General features: G+C 40.3%; 1 protein-coding gene across 1 annotated transcript in view; it reads left to right on the forward strand.

Annotated features, from left to right (window-relative positions):
* The window catches only part of LOC117501460 (D site-binding protein-like), a 72831-nt gene continuing 54738 nt past the window's right edge, over window positions 1-18093 (forward strand). The window contains exons 1-2 of the mRNA XM_034160362.1: window positions 1-1004; window positions 15618-15886. Coding sequence (XP_034016253.1) covers window positions 809-1004; window positions 15618-15886 — 465 coding nt within the window. The 5' untranslated portion in view covers window positions 1-808. The remainder of the gene's footprint in view (window positions 1005-15617; window positions 15887-18093) is intronic.

An 18093-nucleotide genomic window follows, 5' to 3' on the forward strand; every position in this document is an offset into this window, starting at 1 on the left:
ACTGTGAAGGGGCGTGGCCTCCGCATGCAAATGATGCACGCCCCCTTGCGCCTTCCCCGTGAGCAGTGACGTCACACGAACGGCTCGTGTTGGTTCCAGCTGACAGAGAGAGAGAGAGAGAGAGAAGTCGAAAATAGAGAAGTGTGCGCGTGAGAAAAGAGAGAGGGAGGGAGGGAGAGAGAGAGGGGAAAATAAGAGCCATCTCCTCCATCTATCTGTCTCTCATAGTATTTGGATATTATTATTTTTTGTTCCTCATCTTACATTTTTTGTTCCTTTTGTCGATCATATTTATTCTTAATATTTTTGTTGTCATTTCTTCTGTTTTTATATTTTTCTTTTGAAGATTTTCCCGCCGCCTGTACTCGGGTTTTATTTCGGTTTTAATTTCAGTCTCACTTCCCTCCGGAGTTAATATTCACGACCAACGACGGACCTCACCGGACCTCACCGGACCGGACCTAGCACCGTTATTGCTCGCAGAACTCCAGAGAGACTTCCAGGATTGGGCCGAGCTGAGTTTGGGAGCCTCCTGGAGGATGAACTGGACCCAACATGGTGCCATTTTGGAGATAAATCCCCTCTTTTAATTCTTGAATATTTTCTTCATGGGGCGGGCGGCGCGGCGGGTCACCAGGTGGACATATTGAACGCACACCTCACCTGTCCGCGCGCACCTTTCGGCGGCGCGCCTGTCAATCATCGACCGCGTGGATTAATTTGATCTTGAACTTGCAGTGTGCTGCTCGCTCTCCCTCCTCCTCCACCCTGAACTCCCCCCTCCAACCCTCACGCACGCACAGAAGTTATGTCGAGGCCTCTCACGCAACTCTTGCCGCCGGAACTCCCCGCCGGGGCCACCAGCCCGCAGTTCGGGGCCGGGAACCCGGCTGGAAGCGGCCCCCAGGGCGAACACCTGACCTCCATGACCAACCTGAAGTCTCTCCTCCAGCTGCCAATCAAAGCCGACCAGCGGAGCCCCAAACACTGCTGCGAGATGAAGGGTGAGTGCGTGCGTGGGAGCGTGCGTGGGACCATCACACTTGACTTTCCACAGATTTGAACCCCCACCTTCCCCAGAAGCTCAGCTTTTTGATGCTCTCAACCAAATGGTCGAAGCACCAAATGAAAAAATAAAGTTTCAGCAGATGATTTGCTGCTTTGAAAGGTTTAAAATGAAAAAGCACAAGAAAATGTGAATAATTCTTACAATAAGCTTGAAATTTCAAATGAAACAATTCCGCCTCAAGATGATTCAGACAAGAAAAAGCAAATGAAACACCTGTTTCAAAAATTCCGTATAAATCAAGAAAACCTGTCAGTTTTCAAAAAGCGCAAAACGCAAAGAAATTGCTTTTAAAATGATTTACTGTTTCAAAAGGTTAAAAATATTGAGTGAATCAGTTGCTTGTGAATATGACATGCTATTACAAAGTACTCGAAATACTCATCTTCATCCAGTATCTGGTCGCAGGGGTACTTGAAATACTAAATGGTAAATAAATAAATGGTAAATGGACTGCGTTTACATAGCGCTTTTCCCTCTGCATCAGATGCTCAAAGCGCTTTACAATAATGCCTCACATTCACCCTGATGTGAGGGTGCTGCCATACAAGGTACTCACTACACACCGGGAGCAACTTGGGGATTGAGGACCTTGCCAAAGGGCCCTTAGTGATTTTCCAGTCAGGCTGGTATTTGAAATAAGGATCCCTTGGTCTCAAGCCCAACACTTAACCACTAGACCATCACCTCCCCAATATAATACGCTTGAAACATCAATTGAAACAGTTGCTTCAGAAAGTGATTCAGTGTTTTGAAATGTTTGAAACACTATGATAGGAACACCGTGAAGATGGGGTCTTTATTAGTTTAGAAAACAATCTACTGTTTAAAAACTTCATACAGGGGTTTAGGCATTGATAAGTGTTCCTTCTGATTACGCCTTTAGGCACCATGTATTTTGTTTATTCTTTCATATTTCTTTTCACCTTTGACTTTTCTCTTATGAGTTTGGCTGTTAGTATATGAGTGAATTTCTGTTATGCATGGGTGTCTAATAAATTCAATTTTTTCTGTGAAGGCTCTCAGTTGTCCGGGTGGTTTCCATAGTAGAGAAGCTTGAATCTTCGACTGGACTGGGTTGCTTGACGCGAGGATGTTAAGCAACCCAGTCCAGTCGAAGATTCAAACTTCTCTACTATATAATAAATTAAAATAAAAAAAGCTTAAAAATAAACAAAATCAAGTAACCAAGTAATGAATCAATTGCTTCAGAAAACGATTCACTGTTTTGAAATGTTTGAAACACTATGATAGCAACACCTAGAAGACAGGGGGCCTTCATTAGTTGCGAAAACAATCTACTGTTTAAAAATGCCCAAAAAACAAAAAACAAAAACAAACAAATAATGAATCAACTGCTTCAGAAAACGATTCACTGTCTTGAAATGTTTGAAACACTTTGAAAGCAACACCTAGAAGACAGGGGGCCTTCATTAGTTCAGAAAAAAATCTACTGTCTAAAAAGATTGAAAATAAACAAAAATAAACAAACAAATAATGAAACAATTGCTTCAAGAAAATGGTTCACTGCTTTGAAATGTTTGAAACACTATGATAGCAACACCTAGAAGACAGGGGCCTTCATTAGTTCAGAAAACAAACTACTGCATAAAAAATGCTTAAAAATAAATAAAAACAAACAGGTAAATAAATAAGGAAACAATTGTTTCAGGAGATGACTCACTGTTTTGAAATCTTTGAAACACTATGATAGCAACACCTAGAAAACAGGGGCCTTCATTAGTTGAAAAAGCAATGTACTGTTTAAAAATACCAAACAACAACAACAACAACAAAACCAAAATAAAAACAAACACATACTGAAACAATTGCTTCAGGAAGCTATTCACTGTTTTGAAATGTTTGAAACACTATGATAGCAGAGTAGACCAGACCATATGTACACTGACAGTGTTAATTGAAGACTGTCAGTGTACATATGGTCCTGTTCTGGTCAGAGTGGGACCAGATTGAACGCACACCTCACCTGTCCACTTATATCTCACGTTTTTTTTTCTTTTTTCTTTTGCTAGTTTGGGAGGCCCTTTCCTCACTCTTCTCCTTCTTGCACAGTCACTCAGTTTTTGAGAACTGTCCACTCCACACAGATTTACCATAGCGTGCCATACTGTTTGTATTTCTTCATAACTGATGTAAATAATGTCAAGTAGAAGATTTGATTTGAGTTTGAGTGGAAGGAAGATCATTTTGTACATTTTTATATCTAAATGTCTGATTTACTTTATATATTTGAAATGGCATAAACAAATTTGATTATGTGAAATACCAACGGGCCCAGTACCTTTGGAGGTCACTTTATACTCCAGTACTACTTAGACTCCAGTGCAACTTATATATGGGTTTTTTCCTCTTCAAGAGGCCTTTTTTAACAGTTGTGACTTATACTCTCTATATACGTATATACTCTGTATGTATACGCAGTATATAAAATATGACAATAATAATAGCATAGTTAACATGCAATAAATGTAGTGTTACATTGTGATGAAAATGTCATTCTGCAGCTCTACATTTTCATTTAATGTTTAAATTTCTCTTTGTTATTAACTTGCTGTTTTTGTTTTGTTGTGTTCCCCCCCCCCCCCTTTTTTTTTTAGATAATACTTAGTCATGATTTGGAGGCAGGGGTGGTGGTTAGTGCGATTTTGTTTTATGAAACAGCAACGACTCAGAATAGAAAATTATTATAAAAGAACACAAACTCAACTCCATACCAAAATCAGGAAATCGACTGAACTGCGTTAACACATTTGTTTTGCATTATCAATCAATCAATCAATTTTTTTTTTATATAGCGCCAAATCACAACAAACAGTTGCCCCAAGGCGCTTTATATTGTAAGGCAAGGCCATACAATAATGATGTAAAACCCCAACGGTCAAAACGACCCCCTGTGAGCAAGCACTTGGCTACAGTGGGAAGGAAAAACTCCCTTTTAACAGGAAGAAACCTCCAGCAGAACCAGGCTCAGGGAGGGGCAGTCTTCTGCTGGGACTGGTTGGGGCTGAGGGAGAGAACCAGGAAAAAGACATGCTGTGGAGGGGAGCAGAGATCGATCACTAATGATTAAATGCAGAGTGGTGCATACAGAGCAAAAAGAGAAAGAAACAGTGCATCATGGGAACCCCCCAGCAGTCTACGTCTATAGCAGCATAACTAAGGGATGGTTCAGGGTCACCTGATCCAGCCCTAACTATAAGCTTTAGCAAAAAGGAAAGTTTTAAGCCTAATCTTAAAAGTAGAGAGGGTGTCTGTCTCCCTGATCTGAATTGGGAGCTGGTTCCACAGGAGAGGAGCCTGAAAGCTGAAGGCTCTGCCTCCCATTCTACTCTTACAAACCCTAGGAACTACAAGTAAGCCTGCAGTCTGAGAGCGAAGCGCTCTATTGGGGTGATATGGTACTACGAGGTCCCTAAGATAAGATGGGACCTGATTATTCAAAACCTTATAAGTAAGAAGAAGAATTTTAAATTCTATTCTAGAATTAACAGGAAGCCAATGAAGAGAGGCCAATATGGGTGAGATATGCTCTCTCCTTCTAGTCCCCGTCAGCACTCTAGCTGCAGCATTTTGAATTAACTGAAGGCTTTTTAGGGAACTTTTAGGACAACCTGATAATAATGAATTACAATAGTCCAGCCTAGAGGAAATAAATGCATGAATTAGTTTTTCAGCATCACTCTGAGACAAGACCTTTCTGATTTTAGAGATATTGCGTAAATGCAAAAAAGCAGTCCTACATATTTGTTTAATATGCGCTTTGAATGACATATCCTGATCAAAAATGACTCCAAGATTTCTCACAGTATTACTAGAGGTCAGGGTAATGCCATCCAGAGTAAGGATCTGGTTAGACACCATGTTTCTAAGATTTGTGGGGCCAAGTACAATAACTTCAGTTTTATCTGAGTTTAAAAGCAGGAAATTAGAGGTCATCCATGTCTTTATGTCTGTAAGACAATCCTGCAGTTTAGCTAATTGGTGTGTGTCGTCTGGCTTCATGGATAGATAAAGCTGGGTATCATCTGCGTAACAATGAAAATTTAAGCAATACCGTCTAATAATACTGCCTAAGGGAAGCATATATAAAGTGAATAAAATTGGTCCTAGCACAGAACCTTGTGGAACTCCATAATTAACTTTAGTCTGTGAAGAAGATTCCCCATTTACATGAACAAATTGTAATCTATTAGACAAATATGATTCAAACCACCGCAGCGCAGTGCCTTTAATACCTATGGCATGCTCTAATCTCTGTAATAAAATTTTATGATCAACAGTATCAAAAGCAGCACTGAGGTCTAACAGAACAAGCACAGAGATGAGTCCACTGTCCGAGGCCATAAGAAGATCATTTGTAACCTTCACTAATGCTGTTTCTGTACTATGATGAATTCTAAAACCTGACTGAAACTCTTCAAATAGACCATTCCTCTGCAGATGATCAGTTAGCTGTTTTACAACTACCCTTTCAAGAATTTTTGAGAGAAAAGGAAGGTTGGAGATTGGCCTATAATTAGCTAAGATAGCTGGGTCAAGTGATGGCTTTTTAAGTAATGGTTTAATTACTGCCACCTTAAAAGCCTGTGGTACATAGCCAACTAACAAAGATAGATTGATCATATTTAAGATCGAAGCATTAAATAATGGTAGGGCTTCCTTGAGCAGCCTGGTAGGAATGGGGTCTAATAAACATGTTGATGGTTTGGATGAAGTAACTAATGAAAATAACTCAGACAGAACAATCGGAGAGAAAGAGTCTAACCAAATACCGGCATCACTGAAAGCAGCCAAAGATAAGATTCATTAATGGGAAAATGTGTTGAAATTACGTGAAATTGTTTTGCATGGGACTTTGTAGCCCGACAACCGGCCCTGAATTGGGCCAGATACTAGCCTGTGATTGGTTATTGGCCGAGACACTGATGTCAGTCCATGCTTCAGCCGTACGTTGATGTGGCGCTAGCGCTGCTCTCCTATTGGTTGTTTAGGAGTGGGAAATCTCACGCCAAAATGGAGGCCAGTATCCGTCCCAATTCATAGCCGGCCCGGTTGTCGGGTTAGGGACTTTGCTCAGTAATCATATGCGGTGGACAAACTCCATCCTCAGTGGCGGCGCCAAGGAGGAGCTTGGGGGGGGGGGCTTAAGCCCCCTCAGCTCCCCCAATAATTCTGCCAATAATGTGAATAGCGACTGATATATTTGTGGATCTCAACTGCAGTTTTACGCTGCGAATGTCTCAATATTGTGTAACTGAACAAAGTGATGAATGTGTGTGTTCGGTGATCCACCAATGCTGAATCACCCTTCACAAACAGAATTTTCAATTTTGCAAATAAACATTTATTTGTACAAACCCACACACAAGTTACAAATCAGAAATTTGTGTTTATGGATCACAAACCACGTGTACAAATCAAAGGATATTTGTAAATCACCCTCTGTGCATTTGCAAGCATTAATGAGACAAATTTAACTCCATACTCCAAAAATTTAGGTTTCCTAAATATTTATTACGGCCACTCTTAAAACTTCACTTATCTTTATAATTTTATTACTGGTAAATTTTAGCATTGATTTAGATGAGATATACTTATTATCTCACAGGAATATATCACAATTATCTGGGAATTGCTTTTTGCGCAGGGATTCATCAAGCACGTCGGCCGCAGCCGCGCACTAACACAGAATATACAGAAGCTGTATATCGTTGTTCGGCAATCATTCTAAGTGATGTGTGTGTGTGCATTGATACCACATTTTAGAGGAGCACGGGTGACTAAAATATATACCTTGGTATTTATAAAGCAATTTACTATATATTGTTCATTTCGACAACATTTTGTGGAGCCCCTCCAACTTTTACCCCAGCCCCCCCCCAACAAAAATTTCCTGGCGCTGCCACTGTCCATCCTACAGCTTTTTCTTAGCAGACACAGCCTACACTGCCACCTTCTGGCAGCACTTGACCACTATATCTCTAACATATTGCGTCATCCATGTTCAAAAATCGATACTTTTCAGTTTATTATATTCACAAAGAAAGAGAGGCAGAAAATGATCAAATTTAAGATGCTGTAAACAGATGATAGCTGGTATTTTTTGTTGTTGAATACTTATTTTGCTGATTAATTCTTCAGTTAATCAGTTAATTGAATTATTAGCCATATAAAGGGCATGAACAGATTAAAATAAAGCTCAGTAAGGACACCATAAAAATGCACTGCTGATTCAACTACAAAAATTCTGTGTTCTAAAAATCATTGTACAAATCAATATGGAGCCGTGCACGAATATTCCAGTGATTATTTATTACAGTCTGTGTGCACGTGACTGTGTGGGCAGGTGTGATTGTAGAATACAGAGGTCCTGCTTATCTGCCGTGCACACTCGCACGTGCACATGCACGTTCCTCCTGCATTTGTTGAAATTCTCACGAGGACGGGATAATCAGCCTGATGGGGGAAAAACAAACAGAATAAGCAGAAATCTGCAGCCGATCGGAGCGAGCAGCAGCCGTTTGAATCTAATTTACAAGTCTGTTTAAATAAAGGCTCCTACGTGGAATTGAATTGTTTCCCATCCGCTAGCTGCCATGGCAAATATTAACCAGGCTGGCTCTGCTTCCTCCCTGCTGCATAATTCCTCTTCAGCTGCTGTCACACAGACACGTTTTAAACATTTCTGACACAAACACTCTTCTCCGTAAAGTAGAAGTGCACTCAGAGAGGATGTACCTTACGCGCACCTGCAGAATGTTTCTCCTGAGGGTGTATGGTTGGATTTGTTCTGTATAGCCACTGGTGGCTCTCGGGTGTATTGTGGCTTAAAGAGGCTGCAGCCCCCCCTCAGCCCAAATCTGAAACATTTTCAGTAGTCCCACCAGAAAATGAACATTTTTCATTCAAACATTATTTTTAGTCTCTGTTTCTCACTTCAACACTATTCTCTGACTGATGCTGTCCTATAGCGCCCCCTATTTTCTACAGCACCTATTTTGTCAGTTCTGGGAGCAGGCCCTGGTGCCATACAGTGCCTCAGCCACCACACCAAAGAACTGTTTGGGGTCCTGGATGGCAGTCACCCAGTCAAAACACCGGTCCATCCTCACCTCTTGAAAAATCTGTTCTATGGTTGGTCTTCTGCTCCCCCTGGTGTCACTTTGGGGTATTCTCTGTCTTGGATTTATTTTATAGTCATTCAACTTTTGTCCCCTGTAATGCCTTTATTTAGATTTGTTATATTCTAATGGTTCTACCAGGGGTGGTGACCAAGTGGTTAATGCACTTGGTTTCATTTTAGAAGGTTCCGGGTTCCCACCCCTGCCACATTTCTCCATGTAATGTGGAGTTGCATTAGGAAGGGCATCCGGTGTAAAACTTGTGCCAATTCAACATGCAGATCCACCTTGGATTTGCTGTGGCGACCCCGAGTGCAAACAAGGGAGCAGCCTAAGGGTCTTACTTTTTTATATTCTAATGGTTCTATTATCTTGGTTTATTCTTTGTTGTCTGTCTGTTGGTTCATTTTCGATGCATCAGTTTGAGCTAAATCTCTGTTTTGTTTCCTGTTATCATGTTCTTCTCTTTTACTTTCACTGTGTTTATCTTGTGGTGATTGTTGCTTCATGTCTCCTAATGTATGTTGCTCCCTCTTGTTTTATTACTGACTGTTTATCTCACATTATTCCATGTCATCTTATTGTGACACCTGTTTATTTCTTTCAGTGGCTCACCTTCCTGTTTTATTTTGACACTCTTGTACCTTGTGTGTTTACATACAGTTGTGCTCAAAAGTTTACATACCCTGGCAGAAGTTTAGTTTTTTTTGGCCATTTTTCAGAGAATATGAATAACACAAAAACTTTGTTTCACTCATGGTTAGTGGTTGGGTGAAGCCATTTTTTCTGTCAAACAGCTGTTTCCTCTTTTGAAATCATAATGACAATAGAAACTATCCAAATGACCCCGATCAAAAGTTTACATACTCCTTTTCTTAATACCATGTGTTGCCCCTTTAACATCAACGACAGCTTGGAGTCTTTTGTGGTAGTTTTGGACGAGGCTCTCTGATGGTAAAGCTGCCACTAAATATGTTTCGGACTTTATTTACATTAATTACAAAGAAATACAAACAATATGGCACTCTATGGTAAATCTGCATGGAGTAGACAGCTCTCAAAAACTGAGTGACTGTGCTAGAAGGAGAAAAGTGAGGAAAGCCACCAAGACACCCAGACAACTCAGGAGAAGTTATGGGCTTATGTGACTGACTGGAGAAATTGTGCACAGTGCAAACTTTGCATTTTGCATCACTACTCTTAGCTTCATAGTGGAGTAGAGCAGAGAAGGATTTTCTTTCACCAAAACAGATCAAATCCAGGCTTGCATCTCAGATGTACCTTCTGGCAATTTGTAGCTAAATTTTAAGGTCTTCTTTTTAAGAAAATCCTCCTCTATACCACTTCATTATGAAGATGGATAACTGGTGATACAAAATGTGTATTTGTAAATATGTCATTTTTTTCATTTGTTAAAGGCATTTGCAAAACTGAAAATTCTGTTTGTGAAGTGTGATTCAGCACAACGAATAGTGACCAATGATCACACGTTGGTCGATGTTCACGCTCCCATCCAGTAGATGGCAGTGTTCTATGCATTTTGTTCTATGCTTTCTTGGGTCTGCTCCTTTCTCTGCCCCGATCAAGGCAGCGTCTCTACATCAGGAGTTGGTCCCCGGGTGCCGGACTGTGGCTGCCCACTGCTCCCAGTGGTTGGATTGTGTGTAACTGTTATTACAATGGGTTAAATGCAGCGGACAAATTTCGTTGTCTGAATGTACAATGACAATAAGCGGCTATATTATATTATTATATTATAATGAAAAAAGAACAATCAAAATGCTGCCTGCTGACTGGCGGCCCCCAGTGGCATCAAGCATGAACTGCAGTTCTTCATGTGTTTTTCCTCTTGTGCATGAGGAGGAGGAGGTGATGATGTGAGCGCAGCTGACAGGCGCTTCATGAAGCCTCATTGTCAGCACTCGTAGGGTGCACATCCTCTGTGCATGTATTAATGATGTATTCAGGGCCCATGGGAAAAAAAGACCACCATAGCCCTCAGGAACAACGTGTGTGTGTGTGTGTGTTTTGTTTCCTCCGTCGCAGAGGCAATACTTCACTCCTTCGCCCCCCTGCTTCTCCCTGGCCAGCCTTGTTTGACGCCTTCACAAACACCCACTCTATCTTGCACATCCCTCTCTCTCTCTTTCTGTCCTCTCGTCTCCACATCCTGTCATTCTCCACACGGTTTTGACTTTTTCCTCTCACACTTTCCTGCCTTGTCTCGTCAGATCAGTCCATCTATCAATCTCTCTTGTGCATTTTCACCGGATTTCTATTCTCCTTTCTCATTTTTAATGTAATTATTCACATTTCTCTCGCTCTCTCTCTCTCTCTCCCTCTCTCTGTCTCTCCCTCTCTCTGTCTCCACTATCTTTTTTGCTGTTGAGGGAGATGATGGTTTTTACAGAGGATTCATATGCTGATAGGCAAGAACTGATTCAGTTTTCTAGGTCAAAGGTCAAAGTCAGGAAAAATCTTGGAAAATCCTTTAACGAATAAATTTTCAAAAATTCAACTCTGTCAAAAAAGATCAGATTTCTTTCATATTTGAGAGCGTTATGTAGGGTAATATCCTTTATTGACAACGTTTGATCCGGATCTGATCTAGATTGAAGATTTTGTGGCCATTTAAATTTAACATTGAAAACCACATTTAATGTATATTATATCTTAATTAAATGTGCCCCAGTCACTCTCATATTTGAAAGTGAGGTGCAAACTGGCACTCACTATCGCCTGACAAAGTTTGATCTGGATCTGATCCGGATTGTGGATTTTGTGGGTATTTGAATTTAACATTGAAAATCCCATTTGGTGTACATTTTGCATTATATCTCAGTCAAAAGTGCCTCAATCACTCTCATTTTTCTGTTATGGATTTACCTACACCATCAAAATTGGATGGAGGTTCCAATTTTATGCCGGTTTGTCTATCTTCCAGTTATTAGTCGGAAACAAAGTGCCAAAAAGCAGTGACAAATTGTGGATAGCTGAGATAACCAATGTTCTGTGAAAACCACTCACTCATCTTCAACCGCTTATTCCAATTAACCCTCTGGGGTCCGAGGGCATTTTTTGGACAGTTCACTTGCCTGGCATAAATGTTTTATTATTGCTGTTAGCAGCTCTCTCTGCATCCCACAATCAAGATTTATGTCTCTTTTTTTCAGGACAACCTGTGCTTTCATAATATATATGCTTTTGTTGTGTTTTATAAGTGTAATAAAGGTTACCATCAGAAATAAGAAAGGAAAAAGTAAAGCGAAAAATAATTTTCCACACACATTTATTCAAAACATACAGCAAACTATAATAAATAACTGTTTTAACACTTTTGAGGTCTTGTGTGAAAGACTGTACAACAAAAAGGTTCAAACAATAAACACAAATGCACATTTTGAACAATATACACAAAATGGTCTATGCGTTTTTTTTGTCTTCATCTCAAAGCAATTTCTGTCTGCTATTACACAAAGGTTACATCACAAACTTCTACTGTGTTTTGGAGTGTTTTATGCTGCTCCTAAAGCAGCTTTCATTCACACTTTGGCCCACTTTGGCTCTTTACAGTCTGAGGAGCGGCCCTCCCCCTCGCTCCATTGATATGATAAACAAGTGCTTTACGCTGAGAAAGCAACAGAGTTATCCAGTAACATTCACATGCAAACTAGTGGAGCAATCCTGATAGTTACACACTCTCTGTTTGAACCAACTAGTAACATATCACTCCTGAAAACGATCTTTCACGAGGTAAATCTGCTCTTGGATTTTGGAAAACCATGTGACGGTGAACCAATTCCGATTGGACACTCACATTGCACATGTCATCACACAGCTTCTATGAGGAGTACAAAGATGGCCCATGGCTGGCTCGAAAGTCTGTGGAGTTAACTTTTCAGCAAAAAAGTAAGTTTCTATCTCATATCATTAAAAAGTTATTTAGAGTTTAGTAAAGCTTTATTTGAAAAAGAATTCAGAAGGCGAAAAAGTTGGGGAAAAAAAAAGCTGCCACCATAAAAAAATAAAAAACAAAAAACCCTTTGATTCAAGTGCATCATCTAAATAAATACATTTGATGACATCTAATTTAGCTCATGAAAAGTAATTTCTAACAGGAGTTTAACCTTGAAATTTTTTTCCAAGGAAAAATGTTTAGAATTGGAAACTTGTGTTGGCAGAGGTTTGCGCTCTATGAGCGCAGTGCTCTAGTTTCCTTTTTTTCCTTGCCTTTTTCCCCTCTCCTTTTCTTTCCTTGCCTCTTTTTCCTTTTCTTTCCATTCCTTTCTTTCCCACTGCTTCCTATTATATACACATTTCTCAGTCTTTTATGTGATTTTGTTTTTTAAACTTTCAGTCTCCCTGACAGAAATAGAGGATTGTCAGAATCATGTTTTATATATTTTTTTTTTCGCTTTTCTCCTGTCTTTTCTCTCATCTCTGTGCTCTTTTACTGTTTCTCCTCCTTTGAGGCACCACCTCATTTCTCTCCATCACGTTTTGTTTGTTCTACTGCAACTTCCATTTCGCTCCTGTCCTGCTCCTCCATGCAGCCCTTTGTTGTCCTTAAAACTATATAGCTTTTGTCATTCTTTGCTTTATGACATCACAAAGACCTGATGCGGATGAAAGTCACATTTCTGACTCCTCTGTCATTCGGTTATGCAGTCTGTCTCTGAACGTCTTCTTTGCATCTTTAACAGGGGTGGGCAACGTGGGCCGAGACACTGCAGGTTTTCCTTGCAACCAATCACCTCAGCAGGTGGGTTGCTGATGAGCTTCTCCCTTGAACATAACCACCTGGTTGTCAATGAAATCACCTGCTGAAACACCGGAACATTAATGAAATCACCTGCTGAGGTGATTGGTAGCAAGGAAAACCTGCAGTGCTTTGGGCCTTTATGGCACATGATTGCCCACCCCTGATCTTTAATGTTGTTGAATTTACTGACGACTTTCAAAAATATCTTTTCTTGATTTTTGTTTCTTTCTCCATATATTTCTGCTCTTTTCTTCCTGTAGTCTCACATCTTTAATCCATTTCAGTTTAAATTTCTGTTCTGCCCGATGCTCATTCCCTTTAGGTTGTTTGCGCTTTCTTTTTCTTTTTCATCTCTCAGCCCATTTAAATTGTCTCTTTTATTATTTACCTGTTTTATTATTCAGTGTAAAATAATCTTGTCCTATTCCCTCTTGATTTTCAAGTTTTTTTTTTTGTTACTTTTCATTAGAATTGGTTTATTGATGTCAGGCCTCCATAATTGATCTTTCCGTTCACTCTGGGACATGAGTGTTTTTGAACAGCTTTTTAACGATTGTCACTAAAAGCTTTAGACAGAGTAAATGGCACTGAATTAGAACATAAATGTCCAGCAAGGCTCGTCTGTTTCCAGTTGTTACCGCTGTTGGAAAAGGAATGTGATGCTGACCCAACTTTTGTGAGAGTCCACGAACACAATGTGGCACATGAAATCACATGACCTCAGGACAACATCTGTCCAACATTCTTTAGCATAAGCAGCAGAAAGGAACAAGGATTTTATTTTTGTCTGTTTTGTGCATTACTCAAGGGTTTAGACAGGAGCTAAGTACATACACACTTTCTGAAGAGAAATGTACTAAATCACAGAAATGATTCATTTACATTGCGATTGTTTCAAAGTGATGATGTTCTAAAACTAAAATAACTGTCATACCACCTCACAACCCTGCAGAAAGTATTTTGTATTAATTTAGACAAGAATGAAAAGGTGAGTAAAGGAAATGGTCAGTCGAGATACACAATAAATGGGGTCCTTGAGAGACAAGTCATTTCCAGAGAGGAATGTATAAAAATCAGAAAGAAACTGTTATTTTACAGCAGTTACTTTCCAAATCTCACAACCCCACATAAAGGATTTTGCACAAATATAGCTGAAGCAGACACTTCTTTATCCTCTCCCGGTCTTTCTTAAGGGCCCCTTCACACGACACGATTGAAGCCGACTAGCACAGGAAGGAGGAATTGCGTGACATTCATAAAAAATCTGAGCCACCTCAGACACCTCATACATCTGTTGCCACAACATTCGCGCACACAAGTGGCCGAAAGACAGTGAATGCCCAGTGTGTGCTCATTTGATCCCCCTCTCGGCAGGTGTCGGTCAAATTCCAGGTGTCGCACATGAACATCTAACACTGCTCGCTGCACACTTAGAAAATGTGTGACCATTCGCGCTGTTAGTATGAAAATAGTAAGCAGACAATCACTTTCAAGTGCCCCCACGACTGTGGCATTGCAAAGCAACACACGTCTCCTCAACACAATGTGCTGTGCATGTGTTTCGCCCCCACCCCCACAACACATGGCGTGCCATTTGGGGGGGGGGGGGGGGTGAGCACACTTGCATGGAATGCTGATAGATGGGGACTGGCCAACCATATCAGAGCGCACACAGCACAGTGAGCCGCTTCGCAGCTGATCGCTGACCAGAGATGCTGCAAATGATGGTGCAGTGCACACTACGCATCACATTAAAAAAACAGAGACCACAGCCAGGACAGGTATATTAACAAATACTACAGTAACTACATAACCAATTACATAACAAGTAACTTAAAAAAAATAATCACATAACACACAGTGATGCGTTGGTGTGTGCGCTGAATGGACAAGGGGTGTGGCCACCTACAGACACGCGTGTCCTTTTTTTTGCCGTAATTAAAGACGACGAAAACCTCCTCTTTGTCTGCATCGTCTGATATGTCTTTTTTTTAAATACGTGTATTATACAGTGATGGTAGCGCAGTGGTAAAGTTTCTGTCTGTTTATCAGAGCTTTTGTAAATTGCAGGTTCAAATCCCACGAGTGGCATTTATTTTTTATTTAATGTGAGCTCTGTTCCACTTGACGCCAGATGATGCCAGGCCAGCAGATGTGGAAATAATAAGAGCACACTGCGTCATTCATTCACCCCCCCCCCCCCCAAAAAAAAAAGATTAGAACTGAAAAACACATAAATTACATAAGCTCTCAAAATTCAAATTTTTCTGTAAAATTTTGAGAGATGGCACACAGATTTTAATATTCTTAAATTGTGTGAGAAAAGCATGAAACAGAATTCTTGGATATGGAAAAGTATGGGGGGGCCTAAAATATTTGAGAGATTGTAAATGCTTACATTAAGTTTTTATATGGAAAAGATGATCAGATTTTGATTGTTCACTTTGCTGCACAAAATGGTAAACATTTTTATGGTTCTCAGTGTCCAGCTGATGTTATCTTTATCTTTAACTCTTAATCCTTTGTCTTTCAACATGAACACTAGGAGGAGAAAAGAAAGAGCTTTAATGCTTGTGAACAGCTTTTCATCACTTAGCTTGTAATTATTCTCCGGTAAAGTTCTTCCAACCACCTTCCTTCTTTGCAGACAAAGACAAGCCTCTGGACTCTGATGAGGATTCATTGGGTGTTGGGGCTGGAGGTCCCGGTGGGGTGGGAGGAGCCCCGGCGCCTGGAGTGCTGCGGCCTAACTCTCAGTCGGCCTTCCTGGGCCCGCTGCTGTGGGAGCGGACTTTGCCGTGTGACGGGGGCCTGTTCCAGTTGCAGTACATGGACCTGGAGGAGTTCCTGACGGAGAATGGGATGGGAATGCACAACAACGGCCCCATTTCCACCAGCGCCCAGATCCCATCCCAGGTAACAGGAAAGCAGGAATCTTTGCACTTAAAAGCCTCTGGGGGCAGAGAACGGGTTTGTGGGTAATCACTTGTTGGAGGGATTGATGGATTATACTCGTGGTCACCACAGTAAATCCAGTATAGGTCCTCATGCAGATGTGGCACAAGTTTATGTCAGATGTACAATTAGAATTGGGCACATGTGGCCCTGAACCAAGGACCTTATGTTTGGGATGGATTTTAAATTTTTCAATTCAGCTGGTGTTAGACAGAATTTGTGCTTTTGTGTTTTTGTGTCCACCTGATAGTGTTGTCTTACCTTAAAACCAATGAATAAAATTTCATATTCCACCCTGAGGGCCCCCAACCTGTAAAAGCTATGAAATATTTACATGGACTTTATGTAAAAAAAAAAAAAAAAGAAACTCACAATTTCTGTTTTGGCCATGAGCTTAACTGCCAGATGGTGGTACTGTAGAGTAATATCACACAGTCCTCTCAGCTATGAGTTGTGATAATATTCTTGTCTGTCCCATTATCAAGAAAAACACGGCTGTTTCGTCATCTCTTAAAAAAACAAGGTATTCAGGTGGTTGCCTTGCTGCTGCCAGCTAATATTTTTTAATTTGCTTGACACTGTCATCTGACATCAGTGACATCAGAGAACTAATAGATTTGTTAGTCCAAGGAGGGCAGAATTGTATGCAGGAAACTGTTTCTGTGTCTCATCTACTTCTTGCAATATGGTCAATGACGTGTTTTCAAGAAAGACCTCTGATGTCACCTTGACTTTAGACCTAGGGCCTTGACATGGCTTGTGTTGTAAGTGGATGACCCACTGAGTTTATCCACCAAATTTGATTAAAGTTAATCTTTACATTTTGATGGGATCACTGTGGACAGAAGATGATGACCTCTGATATCCATGACCTTTGTCCTATGACCTTAACATGGACTGTGTTTTGAGTAGATGGTCCCCTATTTTATCCAACAAATTTAATTAAAATTGGTCTTTGGATTTTGAAGATATTGCTGTGGACAGTAGATGACCTATGAATTGACCTTGGCCTTTGTGCTATGACCTTGAAATAACCTGTGTTCTGAGAGGATGGCCCACAGAGTTTAACCACCAAGTCTGATTGATGTTGCTCTTTGCATTTTGGGGATATTGCCATGGCCAATAGATGGTGACCTCTGAGTTGAGCTTGACATTTTTCCTTTGACCTTGAAATGACCTGTGTTCTGAGATGATGGTCCACTGAGTTCATCCACCAAATTTGATTTAAATTGCTGTTGGTGTTTTGAAGATATTGCATCAGATAGAATGACGTGGCCATTACAGTTATCTTTTCCCACATCTTGGTGATGCTAACAAAACTAATAGAGTTAATACTGCTTTTCATTTCTATTTTAAAATAAATGATTTAATGTTAAATGATCTTTGATGCATTTTTAAAGCACTTTGAATTTAATTTTGTATGAATTGTACCATACAAATAAATTTGCCTTGTGGGTTAGGAGGCGCCTTCTTATGGCACCCCTGATAAAGTCTTTTTCAGAGCGGCTGGTCCCTGGATCTGGGTCCCAAAAGCATCTCAAGTCCAAGATGATTGTTGTCCCATTGTAAGTCTAGTGACGATAATCTTAATTTGAAACAGGATCCTGGTTTGTTTGTTTGAACGGTTTCTTCGTTTGATGAAAATGGCCACTTGTGCTTCTCACACATCAACATCTCACCTCTCATTTGTTGACACAAAATCGAAGAAAAATGCCAGAAGACAAAGAGGATCACAACTCTAAAAAATGACAAAAGCAATCTTTATTTATGTAAATCTTTGCTTTGCATGGACCAAAATGTAAACCTGAGAAAATCTGCAGGAACCCGAGGAAGCAAATGTTAGCGTTTAACATTTTACCCCTCAAAATTTCAGTGTTGCACTCTGCACGCCGCATTGGTCTATGAAGATTGCTACCACCCCAGAACTGTTGGTGGTGCTATACTATATTTGTACCCATTGCTAACATTAGCTATCTCATTAGTTTGGCTACATTAGCTGCACTTAAATTCAGATGTTAAATTATTTCTTCAAAATAAGTGAGTTTGAAAGCAGTTTTGTATTTTTTTTACTTTGTTGAATCTGCCAGTCCAATTAGTGTGCCACCTTGTGGTGGGAGAAAGGAGTTGCAACATGGTAAACATATCCAGTAAAGTGTGGCAAGTAAAAC

This window comes from Thalassophryne amazonica, chromosome 20 (assembly GCF_902500255.1).
Source record: "Thalassophryne amazonica chromosome 20, fThaAma1.1, whole genome shotgun sequence".
Classification (NCBI taxonomy): Eukaryota; Metazoa; Chordata; class Actinopteri; order Batrachoidiformes; family Batrachoididae; genus Thalassophryne; species Thalassophryne amazonica.